Source organism: Pyricularia pennisetigena, chromosome 5 (assembly GCF_004337985.1).
Source record: "Pyricularia pennisetigena strain Br36 chromosome 5, whole genome shotgun sequence".
Taxonomy (NCBI): domain Eukaryota; kingdom Fungi; phylum Ascomycota; class Sordariomycetes; order Magnaporthales; family Pyriculariaceae; genus Pyricularia; species Pyricularia pennisetigena.
Window position 1 is genome coordinate 4,201,356 of NC_043743.1, and position 19,528 is coordinate 4,220,883.

At 54.2% G+C, this 19,528-nt stretch overlaps 7 protein-coding genes across 7 annotated transcripts; 5 read left to right on the top strand and 2 right to left on the bottom strand.

The window, feature by feature from the left end:
* Positions 1-372: 372 nt before the first annotated feature.
* Positions 373-1,041, top strand: PpBr36_09110 (uncharacterized protein; the record flags this gene model as incomplete). Its single annotated transcript, XM_029896232.1, has 1 exon — positions 373-1,041. One exon carries the CDS (start codon positions 373-375, stop codon positions 1,039-1,041), a length of 669 nt encoding a protein of 222 aa, XP_029747613.1.
* Positions 1,042-2,166: 1,125 nt separating this feature from the next.
* PpBr36_09111 (uncharacterized protein) lies at positions 2,167-3,378 on the top strand (the record flags this gene model as incomplete). Its single annotated transcript, XM_029896233.1, has 1 exon — positions 2,167-3,378. The coding sequence occupies one exon, from the start codon at positions 2,167-2,169 to the stop codon at positions 3,376-3,378; it is 1,212 nt and encodes a 403-aa protein (XP_029747612.1).
* A 235-nt stretch (positions 3,379-3,613) lies between these two features.
* PpBr36_09112 (uncharacterized protein) lies at positions 3,614-6,227 on the bottom strand (the record flags this gene model as incomplete). The annotated part of the gene is made up of 2 exons (XM_029896234.1): positions 3,614-4,896; positions 5,024-6,227. The coding sequence occupies 2 exons, from the start codon at positions 6,225-6,227 to the stop codon at positions 3,614-3,616; spliced, it is 2,487 nt and encodes an 828-aa protein (XP_029747611.1).
* Positions 6,228-7,323: 1,096 nt separating this feature from the next.
* On the top strand, positions 7,324-9,557 carry PpBr36_09113 (uncharacterized protein; the record flags this gene model as incomplete). The annotated part of the gene is made up of 2 exons (XM_029896235.1): positions 7,324-7,397; positions 7,499-9,557. The coding sequence occupies 2 exons, from the start codon at positions 7,324-7,326 to the stop codon at positions 9,555-9,557; spliced, it is 2,133 nt and encodes a 710-aa protein (XP_029747610.1).
* Positions 9,558-9,858: 301 nt separating this feature from the next.
* On the bottom strand, positions 9,859-12,032 carry PpBr36_09114 (uncharacterized protein; the record flags this gene model as incomplete). Its single annotated transcript, XM_029896236.1, has 2 exons — positions 9,859-10,529; positions 10,610-12,032. The coding sequence occupies 2 exons, from the start codon at positions 12,030-12,032 to the stop codon at positions 9,859-9,861; spliced, it is 2,094 nt and encodes a 697-aa protein (XP_029747617.1).
* A 1,053-nt stretch (positions 12,033-13,085) lies between these two features.
* On the top strand, positions 13,086-15,011 carry PpBr36_09115 (uncharacterized protein; the record flags this gene model as incomplete). Its single annotated transcript, XM_029896237.1, has 3 exons — positions 13,086-13,088; positions 13,219-14,415; positions 14,502-15,011. 3 exons carry the CDS (start codon positions 13,086-13,088, stop codon positions 15,009-15,011), a joined length of 1,710 nt encoding a protein of 569 aa, XP_029747616.1.
* A 2,675-nt stretch (positions 15,012-17,686) lies between these two features.
* On the top strand, positions 17,687-17,899 carry PpBr36_09116 (uncharacterized protein; the record flags this gene model as incomplete). The annotated part of the gene is made up of 1 exon (XM_029896238.1): positions 17,687-17,899. The coding sequence occupies one exon, from the start codon at positions 17,687-17,689 to the stop codon at positions 17,897-17,899; it is 213 nt and encodes a 70-aa protein (XP_029747615.1).
* Between the last annotated feature and the right edge of the window lie 1,629 nt (positions 17,900-19,528).

The following is a 19,528-nucleotide window of genomic DNA, read 5'->3' on the forward strand; positions in this document are numbered from 1 at the left end:
ACCAGAGAGAGAGAAAGACATTTAATTCTGCTGCGGCTGTTGTGTGGCTCGTATCGGCGACAGGTACCGTGCAGCAAGTAGCGTTGGTTCCTGTGCCTCTTGCATAGCTGGGCATCGCATCGCAACGAGAGAAAAAAAAAAAAAAAAAAAAAATCCACTCACGCCATCCAAAGTCTGCCCACTTTGGCAGTAAAGGGGACGCATCGCTGCTTTCAGGCCAAACCTCAACTGAATATAAAAGGTTGGACAAGCGGCCTGATTATCTCTACAAAACAAAACAACACCAAACATCAGACTCGGACAGCTTTGTTTTCTACTGTAACCAAACTTGACCTTTCCCATCACGCGCCGACGATTACAAGAACAGCCAAAATGCTTTTCTCAACCGCAATTATATCCACCGCCGCCTTTGGGCTGGCCGCTGCCTCTCCTCTTATCAACCGGAGCCCAGGCGGTCCTTCCGTCATAGCGGGCAAGGGCTTCTTCCTCGCCGTAGCGGGCGACCTGCGCGAGATGGACCCGGAGAACGCCGACAACAACGCCTGGGTCCTCAGCCTGCAGCGCGTGGCGACGGGCGTCTACGCCTCCGTCATCGAGCCGCGGAGTCGGGACAAGACCAAGAACCCCACCTTCTACCTCAACGGGACCGCCGGCGGCGATCAGCAGACGCTGAACCTCGACGTCCCCGGCGCCTTCCCGCTGTCGGCGGTCGTGTCGTCGAGCGAGGACGGCGAGAACGTCCTTTCGTTCCGCAACAACGACGCCACCAAGGGCCTGACCACGTCCAAGCGCGCCACCGACGGTCTTCCCATCCTGACTGGCCCGTCACCCGGCGGTTGGGCCGTCTGCAGGCGCGATCTGCCCACCAGCACGGGTCCGGTCTCGGTCATGATGCCGCGTTTCGTCAAGGCGGAAGACAGCGCGCCCGAGGGCTGCGTGACTGTCGACTTGATGGCCATGTGCAACGATCTGGCCGAGCTGCAGCCCACTGACGGCTGGAACCATGACAATGTCAGCGAGATCAAGTGTGTGGCCAATTAGAGATATTAGTTTACCTGTGAAGCGACTGCGTCGCGAACGAAAGGAGGCTGGGGTTGATGATGGATCGAGACGTGGACGGACTATAATAACATACCACGACACAGCTAAGTAATCTGGTTTATAATAGACGGGAATATGTGGGGAAACTTGGAGCTGGTGGAAATAGCGCAGTATATAAATAGTTATTTCTTATACAAACTAATGACAGACTAGACTAGACACTCATCGCAGAGATCCCGGGGCCATCTTGGATGTGAACATGGGTTTTCCAATTTGGAATTAATACAAGTGACTTTTACAGCCAGCGCACCTCGGCTAGCCATTGGTGAGTAGTCATACCTCTGTTACCTCATGGACTAGGAAGCATGAGATACTGAGAGGCAGTGAGGCATCGTTACGGCACCGGCACAAACCCCAAATCAACCCACTTCGTTCCGTCATGCCACACCTGCTTCCAGCTTTCCCCCGTCAGCCTGAAAGGAGCACCTGTTCAGCTCCCTGCTATTCGACAACCGGATGTTACCTTGGTGAGGGTGCATTGGTCTTTTTGGACTGTGGCAACAAAGAAAAACAATCAAGAGTTTGACAATGTGGCTTCGAGCTAGAGAAAAAAAAAAGCAGCAGCTCCATGTATGCATTGGGGATTCCAGGAGGGAAGGCTGAGCAACGCCCTCGAGTTGTTCACTCTGGAAAAACGCGCCGCATTTCCTGCCCCCAAGGTGGCCCAGACCGGCCTGCAACTATTGTGATTGCTGCAGGGTAACACAAAGTTGGATTGCGCCTCTGTTATCAACCATACGCAAAGGACTCGGCCTTGGCAGTCCAAACCAAGCGCTGTCAGCTGGGGCTTTGTCCAAATTGCACAGGACTGAGATCGGGTACAATGATCATGTTCCAGGAAGTGATGCTTTGTGGGCGGCAAATTTCAGCAATCCCGCCGACAAAGTCTTTGTCCCTTTTTTTCAATAGGCTGTTGCGTTGGAAACTCTACTCATCAATATAAAAGACTGGGTTTTGCTCCGAGTGCCTTTTTCGTAAATCCAGGACATGACAATCATTTGCGACAGGCTCGCAAAACGCAACAACACTCACTCACACCCAAAACCCCAAAGAAATTGCCCAAAAATGTCATACAACCCTTACATGGGCTTCGATGCCAATGACTACGGGTATTACGTGCCCGACCAGCCTTGCTATGAACAGCCCAGCGGCTCGGCAGCGCCCATGTATGTGAATCCAGCCTCCCTTGGGCCGGCGCCACGTCTGAGCACATCAACTGGAGCTGGCCAGGGTCGCACTACAAGTTCCTCCCGCAGCGGCTCCCGGTCATCGTCTTCCAAGCATGCTGGATCGTCTTCAACGTCCACCCGTCGAGCGGCGCGGAGTGCTTACCCGCCTACATCCATGTCTTCTGCATATCTTCCCGAACCTCCAGTGAGACCTGCCTCGCGCAGCAGCCGCAGAGATTCCTTACTCGGTATGTATCCACCCACATCCATGTCTGTGTACGACCCCGAGCCTCTGGCTAGATGTGCCTCTCGGAGCGGGCGCAGGGAGTCTTTATCCGGAATGTATCCACCGACGTCCATGTCTACGTACGACTCCGAGCCTCTTGCTAGATCTGCCTCTCGGAGCGGGCGCAGAGAGTCTTCATCCGAAATGTATCCACCCACATCCATGTCTACGTATGATGTCAACCCTCCCGTCAGATCTGCCTCCAGGAGCGGCCGCAGAGAGTCCTTTTCAGGTACGTACCACCCACCCACTTTGACAACCCAGCACTTGCTCGACAACCCATCCAGGCCCACTTCGCGATCTGGTCATGGCCAGTCATCCGACAGCTCACGCGCTTCCAAGCGCAGTTCCCGGACCATGGACCCAGCCCCGGACAGGCCGTCTCGCAGCCACCGGCGATCGGCCGAAGTTCCTGCGCGCGCCAAGAGCCCCAAGCCCTCGAACACGGACGCCTTCGGGTCGAAGCTCAAGTACTGCCCCAAGTGCGGCCTCACCAAGCTGAAGCTGGTCTCGATGGCCATGTGCCGCACGTGCGCCGCGGAGATGACGCGGGGCACGCTCGGCCCGGGGATGCCCACGTCTCCGTCGACGACACCGTACCGGCCCGTGGTCGACCTCTCCGCCTCGGGTGCGTCCAGGGCTACCCCTTACCCCATTCCGACTTGGTACACCGACACCCCTGTCCTCGGCGGCACCAATGCGTATCGTGCCAGCATGACGGCACCGCGTGGGAGCCGCGTCTGTCCTTGCGGTCGACCGAACCATGACAATCTGTCCATCATGTGTCTTCACTGCCAGAGGAACCGTCTTGGTCGAAACTGATTGGCAAACGTTGGGGGCAGCCTGGTCTTTTTACACGACAGGCGGAGCAGCTGCCCGCAACAGGGCAAGTAGCCCTTGTGGAATATTATTGTAGAACATTATTACAGTTTTTTTTTCACTTTCAGTAGCAAAATATAGACATCAAGGTTTTGGCTTCCAGCTATATGTATGTATATATATATATATATATATATATATATCTCCAAATCTTCTCTGTGCATGTTGTCATCCCCTTTTATTGCTCATCTCTCTTGACAATGTACGTCTTGCCCCTTTCGGACGGCAACTTGACAAAGATCCCGTTTCCATGACCCTCTACCGTGATGGTGGCAGAGGTACCGTTAGCCTGCCCGAGTGGAATGGCCCCCAGAGTAACCCAGACGGTGTTCCCTTGGAGGCTGGTCAAAGTCGCATTCGTCAACCTTGCCTGGTCGTCCCAGTGCACATCAAGCTGGAATCCACCCCTTGTCAAGAGACCCTTGGCATGTCCACCCCCGTTCGCCGCCCATTGCCGCGGCAGAGCAGGGAGCAGCCGGATGAGATGGTGCGCTTCTGTTCCGTCCCCCAACGTCGCCGCGTCCCCGTTGGCTGTCACCAGTTCGTGGCTCTGAACAATGGCTTCGACGACGGTCACTCCGCCATAGTTTCCATCTAGCTGGAACGCCGAAGGGGCGTTGATGTCAAGCATGGAGTTTGGGTATGTCAAGTTTACCAAGAGGTGGTCGTACGACCTGGCGACACCATCCGCATCAAACAATCTCGCGGCCAGTGCAATCGACCAGGCCCTGGACCAGCCCGTGTCTCCGCCACCGTTGCCCAGCCGCCTTGCCAGCGAGCGCTTGGCCGCCTCGAAGGGCAGGCCGCTGGACGATGTTATCTGACTGCCCGGGAAGAGGCCAAACAGCTGTGAAAAGTGTCGATGCCCGGGCTCGTCTTCCGTGTAGTCGTGGATGAACTCGGCGAGGCCGCCGTACTGGTCCTTGCGAAGCGGTGGGAGGCGAGCACGCGCCGACTTGACGCGATCCGGCAGTTCCTTTCCGTCTACGTCTCCCAGAATGTCGGTTGCGTGCAACACAAGTCCAAACACCTCCCAGATGATGGAGTTGTCGCACGTCGGGCCCAGAGTCAAGGCCACCCCTTGTCTTGTTGTGCTGTTGGGCAGGTAGTACTGGATCTCGGGGGAGACGCTGGGGTTGGTGACGAGGTGACCCTGATACTCTGTGAGGAAGTCGAGGAAAAACAGGGCAGAGTCACGCAGCACTGGATAGTAGTCCCTCAGCACCTGCTGGTCGCCAGTGAAGAGGTAGTGCTCATGGACGTGCGTGACGAGCCAGCCTAGACCGGTCGGCCAGAAGGTCGAAGCGGCGTAGTTGTCCTGCGGCGCGCAGTCACCCCAGAGGTCCGTGTTGTGGTGGCATACGGAACCCGAGGCATTGTACATGCGGCGGGCGACGTCTTTGCCGTTTTGATGCATGATCTTGAGGTGGTCCAAGAGGGAATGGTGCAGCTCGGGCATGTCTATGCCGCCGCAGCGTTAACAGAATGGTTGCAGCATAAAACCCAGCAAGCAAAGTCGGTGATACCAAGGAGAGCGAGCAAAAGAAAAAAAAGAAGAAAAAAAAAAAAAGGCCAAAGGGCACTCAACTGGTTAGCAACGCTGGCCAATAATTCATCTGCAGGTTGATGTTGATGGTATACTTGGAGCCCCATTGTGGGGAAATGTCAGTGTTCCAAATGCCCTGCAGGTTTGCTGGCAGAGTCCCCGGCCTCCCGCTGGCAATCAAAAGATAGCGGGCAAAGTAAAAGTACAGCGTGGCCATCTCTGGGTCGAACGACTGGGACATGCCACGCAGCCTTTGTGCCGTCGACTTGCTCTTTTGCTCGCTGGAAGATGTTCCCAGGCTGAGATCAACCCGGCCAGCCAATTTCTGGTAGTCCTCTACATGTTCGGCTCGAATGGCGTCATACCCCTTCGCAGCAGCTGTGCGAAGATCCGCCAGTACCGACTGCCGCAGCTGGTCCTTGGGCTTGCGGTAGGTGGTCCACGCAGTCCAGTATATAACTGCAGAATCAGCATCGCTCACAACGATGGTCTCGCCAATCGTCTTGACGGAGCCACTTGATACTGCCACCTTTGCCCCTGATGAGAAGACAATCGCATCAGACCCCATGCTGCCACCACCCATAAGGATCGTGTCGCCGTCCAGTGCTGTCGTATAGTCCTGAAATCTGTTCAGACCACTGCCGCGTGACTGGCTGACCGTGAAGGAGATGGACCTGCTCCGGTTGCTCTTAATTCTGACAGCAATGACCTGGTCCGGGAAGCTGGCCAAATATTCCCGGCTAAAATCTGTACCATTTACAGTGTAATCGATACCAGCTAAGCCCTCGCCAACGTCCAGCCACCGCTCATAGTTCCCTGCCTGTCCTGCCGGCCCCTTCATGGCAAGATGTAGTCGACCGAGCCAGTCATAGTGCCTTACCGAGTCTGGTAGACCCTTGTACGCCATGCCGGCAAGCGTTGCGGCCTCTTCGATTCTGCCCTGGGTAATCAGCTGCTGGATCTGGGGCATGTTGGCGGCGGCGTCTGGATTGACGCGATCCATCTTCCCACCCGACCAGAAAGAATCCTCATTGAGCGTGATGGCCTCCGTCAGGGCGGTTCCCGGCAGTGAGAAGCCAAGGCGGCCGTTGCCGATGAGGAACGAGTCGTTGTACGTGACGCCTGCTGTGGTTTGCCACAGTCTGAGGGGGTTGGCGGCCGAGCTCGCCAGCGTGGAGTCCATGGCTGCCACCGCCATAGCGACAAGAGAACAAAAGGCCAATCTCAGTAGCATCGCTGGTGCCATCCTGCTGGTCTGGTATCTCAAGCAGGGCGGTTTGGGAGCCCGCCCCATGGAGGAAAGCGAACCATCAGGTCCTCCATATAGCCCGACGTCCGCTCAGCTTCAGTCGAGCATCCCCTCATGAGGAGTCGGTCCATCGGATTATCTAATCCCGACTTTGTATTGGGCCTGATGTCGTCAGATATTAGCCGGCGGAAGTAGGGTTTTTCTGGGTACGGCCCCCGCGTCCCCCGCCAAGAAATAGTAACCACCAGTTCAGGGAGCATTGCTGATGGAGCGTGCTTGGCAAACTGCTGGTACATTTTGGGGTCGTTTTTTTGCATCTCGATGAGATCTCTCGATCTTTCCAAGTTTCCATGCGCATAGTGGAGAATATTAAGCCAATATCAACAAGTGATTGCATACTACGTAAGCAAGCAAATCAATCCAACTATAGAAAAAAATATTTGGTTAGGATGCCCATGTCACGGTTAAAGCTGCTTGTTTGCCTAAGCTTTTCTCGGTAAAGAAAAAAAGAAGAAAAAAACTAAATACGAGCAGAATAACAAGAGAGAGAGAAAAGAAAAAAAAAAAAAAAAAAAGGTTTCCACATTAACTAATAACTACCGGACTGCCGAAATGGAGACAAAAAAACTTTTTCTTTCAACTATGGGTAGAAAAATTCTCCAAGAAAACTTTCAACCAGAGCCGGCTGCTTATCTAGCAATGGATGTTTTGTTTGCTGCGCGATTCAGAGCCAACCCCACCAAGATCAAATAGCATATCACCGACGCTCAGAGGCTTGGCGATGAATCCTTGCGGGTACCACTAGAGGTGCGGGGTACCGTCACACCCATTCTCAACTCTGTTTCGCTGGCCCTCAAGGTCTGCCGAGTCGTTTGATTCCACAAATAGTCAAGTCAATCCACCCACCCACCCACATAACTGACTACTGCAGCTGCAGCAACTAACTAAGATTCAGGGACCCCAGGATTGGAATGCCGGGCTGGCCATCATCATCGACCCCCGGCTATCTACTTACTGTACTGTACATGCAGTATCAGTCATCGATTCCTGCCGCTATGTTTGCGACCTATTTTTCCTTGGCTTCTTTGCCACGATGGAGACCATCATTACAGACTGGCTGCAGGTCGAAGGAGGCGGCAATCCCAAGAGGAAGCGTGCAGAGTTGGTGTCCCTCAAATGAAAGAATGAAAGAAAGAAAATAAAGAAAACATCTTCCAAGAAGCATTCGGCTAACTCGACCTGTGCCGCCCGAACCCTCCCTGTGGTAGACAAGTATGCTCCGCCTGCCACGCGAAAAAGATAAAATGCGACCTACAGAAACGGCTAGCCCAAGGCGAGGAACGATGCACGGCATGCGATGGCGCCGACCGCCAGTGCGATGTGCGACACTCGAAACGAAGGAGGAAAACGACGAATCCAACCACGACTAACCCAAAAACGACGCCCGCCGCGACAACTTCACAACCAGCCCGGCCCCCGGAGGAATACAGAAGACGGTCGGTGGTCAGCGAAGCCCAGGCCGACCTTCGCACTCCCCCATCGTCTCATTTCAGCCAAGCTCGCAATAATCTGCCAAATACCTGCCCTTCCTACATATCAAACCATAGCCCCGAGTCCTTTCGCACCACGCGCACCGGCGACACGGGCCACGAATTACGAACTGGCAGAACCGCAAGCGACGTAGACACTGGCTTTCTTCAGGTTTACGGTCCAGAGCAAGATATAGACGTCGAGGAACAGGAGCAGGAGGCCGCATTGGGCCACCCCCACCACAACACCCTTGCCTTTCAACAAAGAGAGCTGCACGAGATATTTGCCGAAACCTACAGCGAGTATTGCTTCACATGGTGTCCCGTACTCGACCCCGACACGCTACTGCGGGAAGTTGCACGGTCACCACTGCTGGCCAATGCCGTTGCCCTTGCCGCGAGTCACATACGGCCTCCTCTCCTCCCCCACGATGGACCGGCAGCCTATTACAAGGCCGCCACCACCATGTTCTACAACGACGAGGAGCCCGACCCCCTGACAACGCTACAGGCCGTGTCGCTCTTTTACTGGTGGGCAAAGAAACCACCAACCATGATCCACCGTCACTCGAGCTGGTGGTGGCAAACCGTCATCATCCGCCAGGCACAGCAAATGAATATACATCGGGAAACTCAGGCACCAAAAGAACCACCCGAAGACGACGCATCGCCTATCGCCCACGCCCAGGCCCTGCTCTCTGTTGGAGGCCATTACTTCCCAGCTCCCGCATCGGCAGTACCGTACCGACCCGAGATCAGCATCCGCCGACGCATCTGGTGGACGGCATTTGCAAGGGAGCGACTCACTGCACTCTGCCAAAGTAAGCCGGCTGTGATCGACCCAGAAGATTGCAACATACAGGAGTGCACCCTACATGATTTTCCACCTGATCCGACGCTTCAGCGCAAAGGAGAAATTTTTATCCATTGGGTCAGGCTCTGTGGCATCATGGGTCGCATGGCCAAGCAGCTCACTCGCGCTTCTCCGACTGAACCTTTCCCTTTACACCTGAGGCGTGAGCTGGTCAGCTGGGTCAAGTCCCTGCCGCCTCATCTGGTTCTGCCCATACAAACAGGAACGACCCCTGCTTCCTCGTTTGACAGGGACGTCCACATGCTACATTTGCCGTATTTCACGAGCATTATTGTTCTACACCTTCGCAAGTCCGCCCGCGCCCCCGTGCCACAGGCCCTTCCAGCCGCGATCCTGGCTGCGAGCTGCACGGCAAGAATCCTGCGCGACGTTCTCGCTAGAGGTGACTCTAGATATCTACCAGCAATCACATGTTGGTATACGGGCTCAGCTTTTATAGCTCTGCTCCAAGCCACCCGCATCGAAAGCATAGCTGCCGAGGCAACTGCTGGGCTGGACATCATCACTGCCACGGTGGACCAGCTGCAAATCATGTGGGGATCGGCCAAGATTATTCGGAATGGCTTCGACAGGTTACGGTCGCAGCAGCATCAGCTGCATGCGCAAAGCCGGCAACCGAGCGCCGTGTCTGTTCCCGAAACAGCTGCGCCGGAAGCCGAACACAGGATCACGCCCGTAGTGAGCGATGAGCTCCCGGAGCTGGACAAGTGGGAGAGCCTGTTCCCGTTCGTGACGAGGGATACGAGTGGCATAGCTGCTACGTTGTTGCCGATTAGGAGAGAGCCAAGGGACGCAACCAGGATGCCAACTCCCGATAACATGTTGTTCCAAGATAGGGACTCGTACATGGCTGGTCTTTTGGATCCCTTTGGCTATGGCAATTTGGAGTTTGCCGACCTTGGAATGCCTGAATTCGGCGTGTGAAACATATTGTTTTTTCTTTCTTTCTTTTTTTTTTCTTCTTTTTGTTGTTTGGCACTAGCCTCCTCTGTAGTCAGGCTCCTTCCGATGACATGAACCCGACACTGAGTAAGTGTTTGTTTTTGAATAGATTTAATGTCATGTCGCTATGCCATGCCTCGCTACAAATGTTCGTCTCAACCGTCAAACATGCATCCGAAACGTCTCATTAAAACCCGTATTCCCCTTTTATCGTTTCCTCCTCCCGTGATTATTAGTTGGGGGTGGTTTTTCTCGGGCTTGGTGATTTTCTTTTCTTCTCTCATCAGACCCGCGCCCACCCTGGTGCTCCCTCGGGCACTTTTTGTGCCTCACGCCTCACCCACTTGGTCACTGGTGGACCGTCGTGGTTCGCGACCTCGGCGTCCATAGTCTCGGCCTTCTCGACATACCATGACAGGTCGATGCCGTCCTGGAACTCCCATTCCAAGAAGCCATTGCCCATAAACCGCCAGGGGTTCTCGGTCCTGTAGACGATCTCAAAGTCCTCGGCGCGGATCTCGCTGAGCAGCCGCAGGAAGAGCTGCACCCCGCCGCCAAACAGGGCCGTGACCTTGCCGTCCTTGGTGCCGCGCTTATACCAGCTGGAGCAGCCGCCGCTCCAGACGAGGCGCTTGTGAATCTCGTCGCCGTAGCGCATGTAGTCGAGCGTCTTGTCGAGTTTTGGGTGCACGTACTTGATGTCTTCGGTCGCCATCTTCCGGACCCACTTGGCGATGTAGTCGCCCGTCCAGTTGAGCGACTCGACGAGCGAGCCGGCTCCGCCCAGGCACCGCGGGCCCATGAAGAGGAAGAAGTTGGGGTAGTTGGGCACGGCCACGCTCAGGTAGCTGTCTGGTGAGTCACTCCACTGGGTGGCGAGGTCGACGGTTTGATCTAGGCCGACGATGGGATACCGCGGACAGTGGGAGACGTCAAAGCCGGTTGCGCAGATGACTGGAGTTTGTCGAAGATGAGATTAGCGACTTGAATCCACCAGAGGCGTGGGTTGGTGGGTTGGTGTGGTGGTTACTTACTGACATCCACCTCGTGGACCTGGCCATCGGCTGTGTGTATGGCATTCTCCGTCACCTTGACCACGGGGCTGTTGGTCAAGTGTACGTTTGGCTTGCTGAAGCTCTCCAGGTATCCGGGCCCCGGGGTTATGCGCTTGCAGCCCATCTCATACTTGGGGATCAGCATCTCGCACAACCTCTTGTCGTGGTTGAGCTTCTCGGCCATCTGGGCGGCGGCGGCCTCCATGGCGGCCTTGTTGTTCTCGCCCTTGATGAGGACGTAAAAGGACCTGTTGGTGGTGGAGATGATGTTCTTTCGGTGCTCGAGGTGCTTCTGCGGATCCTGGAACTTGGCCTTGTCCTCGTCGGTGTACTGCGGGTTCAGGTCGTCGATGTCCCGGCCCAGGTGCTTGGACGGCGGGGCGCGGTAGTAGACCCAGGAAGGGCCGCGGATGAAGTTCGTGACGGTGGTGCCGGGCAGCTTGGCCATCTGCGGCATGATCTGGATGCCGCTGGCGCCGTTGCCGATGACGGCGATGCGCTTGTTGCTGTAGTCGTAGTCGTGGTCCCAGCGGGCAGAGTGGGTGATGTGGCCCTTGAAGACGGCCCCCTCGCCGTGCAGGCCGGGGATCTTGGGCCAGTTCTCGTGCACGAGCACGCCCTGGCCCGAGACCAGGACGTCGCAGTACTCGTCGCGCTCGACGCCGGCGTGCGACACGGTCAGGCGCCACTGGCCCCGGTCCTCGAGCCATCTGGCGCCGACGACGCGCGTGTTGAGGTGCAGGTCCCTGTCCAGGCCCCACTTCTTGACCGTGGCCTTGATGTAGGCGAGGATGTCGGCCCCCGAGGCGTAGAACCGATCCCAGTTGGGGTTGGGGTCGAAGGGGAAGGCGTAGATGTGGGCGGGCACGTCGCACTGGACGCCCGGGTAGTTGTTCACCAGCCACGTGCCGCCCACCTCGGGCAGGGCCTCGAAGATGGTGTGCTGGACCAGCTCGCGCATCTCACGGAAGCGGTGCTGGAACTTGTGCGCCATCAGCAGCCCGCTGAAGCCGGCGCCGATGGTGACGACGCGCAGCTTCTTGCGCGGCGTGTAGGCGTACTCGTCGTTGAGGCTGAAGGGGTCAGCTGCGGCATCGTTGTTGGTTGCAGTGTCGTATTGTTGTTGTTGTTGTTGTTGTTGTTGTGGTTGTTGTTGATGTGGTGGTGCTGGTTGTGGTGGTTGTTGATGTTGTTGTTGTTGGCTGGTGGTGGCTTCTGGGTTGGGGTTGGGGTTGGCTGTCGTCTGTGTGAGTGGGATTTTGGTGTTGGTGTTGGTGGTGGTGCTGGTGGTGGTGATGGGCGCCGGTGATGAATTAGTCGGATGTGGTGACTCGTTAGTGGCGAGGGCCGGTGACAATTGCTCGGGAGCCTTTCCCTTGGGCGTCTCTACCATGACGGTCATTTTTCCCTTGTCTGCCCTGTGAAGAGCCAAAGCAAGCACACCTCTTCTTCTGCCACCTTCATTAAGACCAAGATAAAAAAAATGCCCAGCCCAAGTCTTTTGTGCTGATGATATACCGGATGATACCTTTTCCAAAAAGGACAAGAGGTCGCTTGTTTATCTCTTGATTACCCGAAATGGGATGCGATCTACATCTAATACTACTGCTACTATTTTGCCGATGTACAACAGCCGATTTCGTCGGTATCTTTTTTGTTCTTTTTTTTCTTACAGGTCGGTAAAGAAAATGGTTATGTCCAAATCGGGAACTGCCGGCGCCGGCGCATTGGGTTTGGGGAGGGGGGGACCCCTTTTTGGGTTGAAGAGATATTTATGGGTCCGATCTTGTAACAACACTGGGGGACCCTACCGAGCCTACTATGGTACTGAGCCTACCCTCCCACCTGCCCACCCACCTGCCCACCCACCTTATCGTGCTAGCAGCGATTCTGATGCCGCACTTGTGTGTACAGAATCGTAAATTGTGTCTGGCACCCCCACCATCCTCGCACTTTTTCCGCGCGCACAAATTCCGTCATCACGTCATATCCCAAATCCAGCTTGCGAGCTTCCTAGCTTTCGGGGGTCGCCTTTGCAAATAAGAAAATATGACTCGGAGCCAGGTGCGAGCTGAATGTCACATTGGGAGTAATAGCGGTAGTATCTGGGCGCTCGCGAGGGCCTGCCTTGACGGCCTTGTTACCTTTTTTTATTTTTAATTTTTAATTTTTTTGCAACGGTGGAAATTCGCTGCGTGTGCGTGCGTTCGGTTGTGCTCGGCATTGCTTGGGCGCATTGTCTTTTGAGACTTTTGCGGTTTATTTGCTGAGACGTTTTGTTTTTGCTCTTCTTTTCGGTTACCTATTTTGAGCTTCTGTTTCTCTACCTTGAGTGCTTTAATTGATAGCCGAAGTGGAGAGAATCAATTGCCATTGTCAAGTCATACGACTTTTTTTTTTTTTTTTTCTTTTTACCTTGACCTTGCATGTCTGTCTTGTGTCTCGTCTTGCAACCATGGTTTTCTACCCTCCCTCGTGGGTGCCGGAGATAAGCAAGTTGCATCCTTTTTTTTTTGTCTCCCCTTTTTCCTTCACCGCCACCAAGGGTCTATCTAACCAAGCAATACTGCCTCAAAATTACAGCTCAGGATGCGCCCGACTCAATCCCACTCCACCAGTTCATGATTAATGAGTCCTACGGCCGGCAACCACTCGACAAGTCCCGAAACCCATTCACCTGCGGATTGACTGGTCGAACCCACACCACCGCAGAACTACACCACCGCTCCGAGTACCTCGCTCGTGCTCTGGCGAAGCGCACCGGATGGGCCCCCAACGATGACTTGACTCCCTGGGACAAGGTCGCGGCCATCTTCTCCATCAACACCATCGACTACATCATACCCGCCTACGCCGCGCACAAACTGAATGGCATCGTCACCCCCGCCAACGCTGCTTATGCCGCAGATGAGCTCGAGCACCAACTCCGGAGCTCCGGCACCGGCGTAGTCTTCACGTGCGTCTCGCTTCTGGGCACAGCTCTCAAAGCTGCCGATGCCGCCGGGCTCAAGAGGGACAGGGTGTTTTTGCTGCCGACGGTGGGCGACGAGGCCGCCGTGGCGCAGGCGCCCTTCCCGACCATCGAGGACCTGATAGCCGAGGGCAAACAGCTGCCGCCGCTGGAGCCGATCAAATGGATCAAGGGCCAAGGAAAAAGGCAGGTGGCCTTTATCAATTACAGCAGCGGGACCTCGGGACTTCCCAAGGCCGTGATGATTTCCCACCACAACATCATCGCCAACATCATTTCGCATGTGGCCTACGAGTCGGTGGCCCGAAAACAAAAGGGCATCGAGACGCAGGTGGAGCTGGGTCTGCTGCCCATGAGCCACATTTACGGGCTCGTCGTGGTGGCACACATGGCCACCTGGCGCGGCGACGAGATCATTGTGCTGCCCAGGTTCGAGCTCAAGACTTACCTCGACGCCATCCAGAGGTTCCGCATCGAGCAGCTGATAGTCGTGCCGCCCATGATCATCGCCATGCTGCAACAGGCCGACGTGTGCGCCAAGTACGACTTGTCGAGCGTGCGCTTCGTGTTCTCCGGGGCGGCCCCGCTGGGCGAGGAGACCATTGCCGAGCTGGCAAAGACGTACCCCAAGTGGATCGTTGCGCAGGCCTATGGGTGCACCGAGAGTGCGGTCGTGGTCTGCTCCAGCAGCGAGCACGATGTCATGACCAAGTCTTCTGGGTCCCTGGTGCCTGGCATCCGCGCCAAGCTTGTGGATCCCGTGTCTGGCAGGGAGATTACTGAGCACGACAAACCAGGCGAGATTTGGGTCCAGGTGAGTTTCCTCCCCCACTGCAAAAAAGCGCCAGCACTTGTATTGGAAAAACACCACCACAACACTAACACGGTACAAAACAAAAGTCCCCGTCTATTGTGCTCGGCTACCTGAACAACGAAAAAGCCACGGCCGAGACTTTTGTCCACGATGCAGACGGCCGCTGGCTCCGCACAGGCGACGAAGTTTATGTGACCAAATCGCCACAAGGCCATGAGCACATCGTCATCGTCGATCGCATCAAGGAGCTCATCAAGGTCAAGGGCCACCAGGTGGCGCCGGCCGAGCTCGAGGCGCACATCTTGACGCACCCGGCCGTGTCGGACGTGGCCGTCACTCAGGTGCCGGACGAGCGGGCGGGCGAGGTTCCCAAAGCGTTTGTGGTCAAGTCGCCAGAGTACAAGGACACCTCGGACGAGGAGATGGCCAGGCTGGTTACCAAGCACGTGGCTGACCACAAGGCATCGTACAAGTGGATCAAGGGCGGCGTGGAGGTCATGGACGCCATCCCCAAGAGTCCCAGTGGTAAGATCCTGAGGAGGCTGCTGAGGGATCGGGAGAGGGAACGGAGGAGAAAGGAGGGTGCCAAGATTTAAGACAGTGGTGGGTTGGACGCTGGTCAGTCTGTGAGATTGAAAGTGTACGAAACTGAGGCGAGAAAATGTTTTTTTTTTCCTGCCATGTTCCGAGCGTGCATTTTTTTCTTCTTTTTTTTTTTTTCTTGGATGGCAAAGACAAACAAACTTGGTTATACTTGGCTAGAAATTGGCTGCAATATCCAGACAACGGGGATAGAGTTCCTGTTGTCAAGGCTTGCGAACATGACATCTCTATAAAGTGAGCAAGTTGAGCATCTGTGCGTCGCAACCGCGAGGGAGTTGGTCTCTTTGTTTGGAACATGAGACCGTGGTGAAGGTTTGGGTATTGAACAAGTAACAAATCCCGCATCAATTGGCCACTTTTAGCAAACGAGACGGGTATTTTGGATGACCAATTTTGCCAGTTACCCACCCGGACTGCTTGTCCGAAACCCGGACTCCTCAAATATGTGCTCACAGGCGGAAGCAAGATTGGCTGATGGAGGAGGAGAAAAGGGTGAGACTGCACTGCACAGAACAAGCTTCCTACAGTATTTGCCTTTTTTTTTTTTTTTTGGTTAGCGGTGACTTACGAGTCGGCAGGAACATGCCGCCTCAAAAGATAATAATCTCTACCGACGTTTTATTGTTTACCTCTAGGCGAGCGTTCTTGGGTACGTCGGCAGCTACTGCAAAGCTACTCCTTGCAATTTTGGAAACGAAACGGGTCGGAGCCAACTACTGGCAGTTTGATAATAGTCATCTACGCTAGCTTTGGTTGGGTGGTCCAGAGTCCAGATGAACCAAGCCCCTATTTCCGAATCGGGGGCGAGCGAGTAAACATGTCTTGGTTTGCTGAAGGCCACGGAAATGTCGAATCGCTATCCACTCTCAGAATGTGACCTTGCAGTCGCGTTAGCACGTAATACAAGGCTCTTTTTTTTTTTTTTTTTTTTGTTTCTCCTTCTTCAGGTCACTTAAAAGAGGCATATTATTACATAGTCTTTTTGCGTCTATGTTTGGTTTTCCCACTTGAGACAGTGTTTCCCTCCTAGGCTAGGACAAGCCGTTGTTTGGCTCCTGGACAAGCTTCGAGGCGCGCGAGCTGACTGGGACCCCCCGCGGCTCCCACTCACTTGCTCCATCCAGTATTTGCTCCAGTATTGCTCCGACAGGGGGCCGCCGCAAAAGAAAAAACCAGAGGGCCAGCGCACAGGCGTCGTGGGCTTGGGTTCCCAGGGCACGCCGAGTCAAGACAAGCATTTTCTCCGCCCAAGAACGGATTGGCGAGGATCTTCCGATGTGACGGATCTGACTGCCGTGGCGAACTTGATCATTGATCGTCCAAAGAGACAAGCTACCCACGGCTAAGTAGACAAACGTCAAAGGGTGTATTAGGAACCGTGATATACCTGTATACTTGCAACAGGAGACGCGTGTCATCCCGTCACGTCTTTTTTTTTTTTTTTTTCTTTTCTCTCTCTCTCTCTTTCGGGAGCTCAAGGCCGCAGCCCAAGCGTAATTGGATATGGGTTGACTTTGCCTCCACTTATCTTGTCAGGGTCCTTCAACCACACACACATGATCGGGTTCCAATCTTTCTTACTTCTTGGTCTAGGCAGTGTATACGAGATGCTGCGGTCGGAATCATGGACCCTTTTTTTTTTTTTCTTCTGGTCTGTCAGTCCGCAGACGATGAGGAGCAAAAACCAAATGAAATAATCTATCTCTATTAACTTTTTGCGGTCTCCCAGCCGTATAGGGACTGGTAATCTAGGGCGACTGAGGGGCAGTTCTATTTCTAGCGTGTCGGTCTAATTATCCTTGGCGCGGGCGCTAACTCTAGACAAAGATAGCATCACGGATGTAACTCAGGCCAGGTCGAATATATTAAACGACAGCAGCAGTCCAATTTCGCCCGAGGCCTTCTACAATCTACTGACTAAGGGCAACCTGGCGCCGGATCCGTGGATCCAACATCCAGTGGAACTAGACACACCAGGACTCAAGAGCTAGTTCAGGCTTCTAGTTGCAGTAGTGCGTAGTAGTGGTCGTTACTAACAAGCAGCAACAATGGTGGTGATGCTTTGAGCAATTTTTTATTTTATTTTATTTTTCTACTACTGTTTTTGTCACTTGGGAACTTCCGCGGCCTTTCGCCAAGCAAGCCTAGACCTCTTCCCCAGGTCCAAGATGCCTGGATCCACAATGCTTGAGCTGTCGATGGGAAGCTTGTCTAGGGCGGCTCCGCGGGTGCGAATTGAATGGTGTGACGGCTCGTTGGCTGCTACGGGCTGGTTGCATCTTTCAACCCTGGTCCCCTGGGCGGATTTTGTACGGCGCACTTGTCCGCGATGGGGAACAAGCATCGAGGGAGGACATCAAACGCCCGATTCCCTGTTTACAGCTCCTGATGGCAGGCAAAGCTGGGTAGCTGAAGGGCCGGTCGGGACTATAACGCTACCTGGATAGTGACAAGTCGGCGGGGAGCTCGGTGATTCTGCTGCGAGATGAACGAGTATAAGAAGACTGTTAGTCTTGCTCTCTTTGCCATCTCTTCCCTCCCCCCTTTCTCCAGCATCCAACAGCCCACTCAGACTCGAAACAAACACCTTATTCTCCCCACGCCATCTACAAAACCACCTCGTCTCTTGGACAAAGAACAACAGAACAAAACAAAAACCTCAGCCAAAATGCGTTTCTCCACCATCTTCGTCGCTGCCGCCTCCGTCATGGCCGTCCAGGCTGCCTCCACTGCCTCTCCGACGAAGCCCGCCGCCACTTCTCCCGCGAAGACAACGGCCGCCGCCGCAGCTGCCACTACGGCTGCCAAAAAGGCCGCTGGTGCTAACGTCGTTCCTGGCGCCGCTCTTGGTCTTGCCGGTGTTGCCATGCTCATGGTCTAAAATATCTGGGAAAGCTCTTGGTTGTCGGTAAGTAGTAATCACGCTGCTGCTCCTCCTCCGGAACGAGAAACAGTTGGGAATACTAACGTTGATATTGTCAAGCTTGATAGATGAGCCGGATGACCTTCTTGCGCAACCGTCTCCCGGATGGGAACAGTCAGAAACATCTTTGGATGTCTTTGGGAGGAGCCCTTTCTTTTTTTTTCTTCTTTTCTTTTTTTTTCCTTATCACAACCTGTATATAAATCACTTTTCGTCTCCTGATTTCATCTTGATCAGAGACTAAACTACATATTACCACCGTCAGTCCTGTCTATTATGCGCGTGCACACCAAAAAAAAAGAAAGGAAAAAACAAAAAAAAAATAAACTATCTGCAATTCGTCCAAGGTGCCCTAGACCGGATTTGGTAGTGCCGCCTCTCGCTGTGAACAACGTTAGGTTTGCGATACGGGGATAGCGCATGACGGGTTTCCGAAGCCATAACCGGTACCTGCATCGCGGTAAATCTTCAGACCTGGCTCGGTTTTGTCGCGTGGCCTGAATGCTGCCGAATACATCGGCCGAATTACAGCCGCTTGGTACAGTTTGCAAACACTAGGCGCCCCTCTACCGAACGGGCTCGCTAATGCCGACCAGTCTTTCTCCGGGCTATCTCCGGTCATCAGAGGTTTGGATGATGGTCTTTTTTTTTTCTGCTTTTTTGGATTGAAACTTTAAAGGCGGACGTCTTGGTACGGCAAAATGCATACCGAACCGAAAGATTGCCGTCGACAAAACTGATAGATCAGTGAAGTCTTTTTTTCTGCTTTGTCATCCATCAAATGGTGACAAGATATGCAGACTATAGCATCACGCCACTCGAGGTGCGTCACATACTTCTCAAAGCTCTTCTACCCTTGCCCACCCACCTAGGTATACTCTACATGTCAAACTTGACATGGGGCAGCTTGCCAAACCCAGAACCCACTCCAAGCTGAGCATCTTTGCAAGCCTACAAGCTTCAACAAGTTGAAACCATGCATTGCCCAAGACAGCAGTTGGCGAACAGCGCCGTCAACTCGGGGGCATTGTCCGTTTAAACTTGGACCCTTGCAGCTCGTGTCGTCTTGGTGAACCCCTTTGTTACAGAACCAGACCCTGACAGCCAGCATTGACGCGGTAGATCTCTTGTGGCCTCAGCCCAGCCCTACGGGGCCTTTACTTGGACAAGTTTTCTGAAGTAGAGAAAAAAAAAGACCACACCGGCGTCGGCGTTCCAAATGACGTCGTGGGGCTGGGGACGTCCGAGATGTTGTACTGTGGCGGCTAGTCGTTCGTTGCACACGAGCGGGTTGCAGGCCTGTTCCGTCCATGGCCCCGTCCAGGCTTTTCGGCAAAGATTTGCCATCTGTTTAATCCGTGAATAGATGCAAAATAACTGTACAATCATGGTAGTCTAGACAGCTTCACCCAGGGTACATGGAAGTATTCCAAAAGATGATGCCAATGCATATCATCTGCTTGTGGTGTTTTGCTTCCAGCCGACAGTGTCGAGTCACTTCACTTTGCTACGTACCAAAATCGATCTTGCCGACTGCATGCATAATAGGGCTTTGCTAGCTGTCTTGTCATCTTGGCTGCAGGGCTC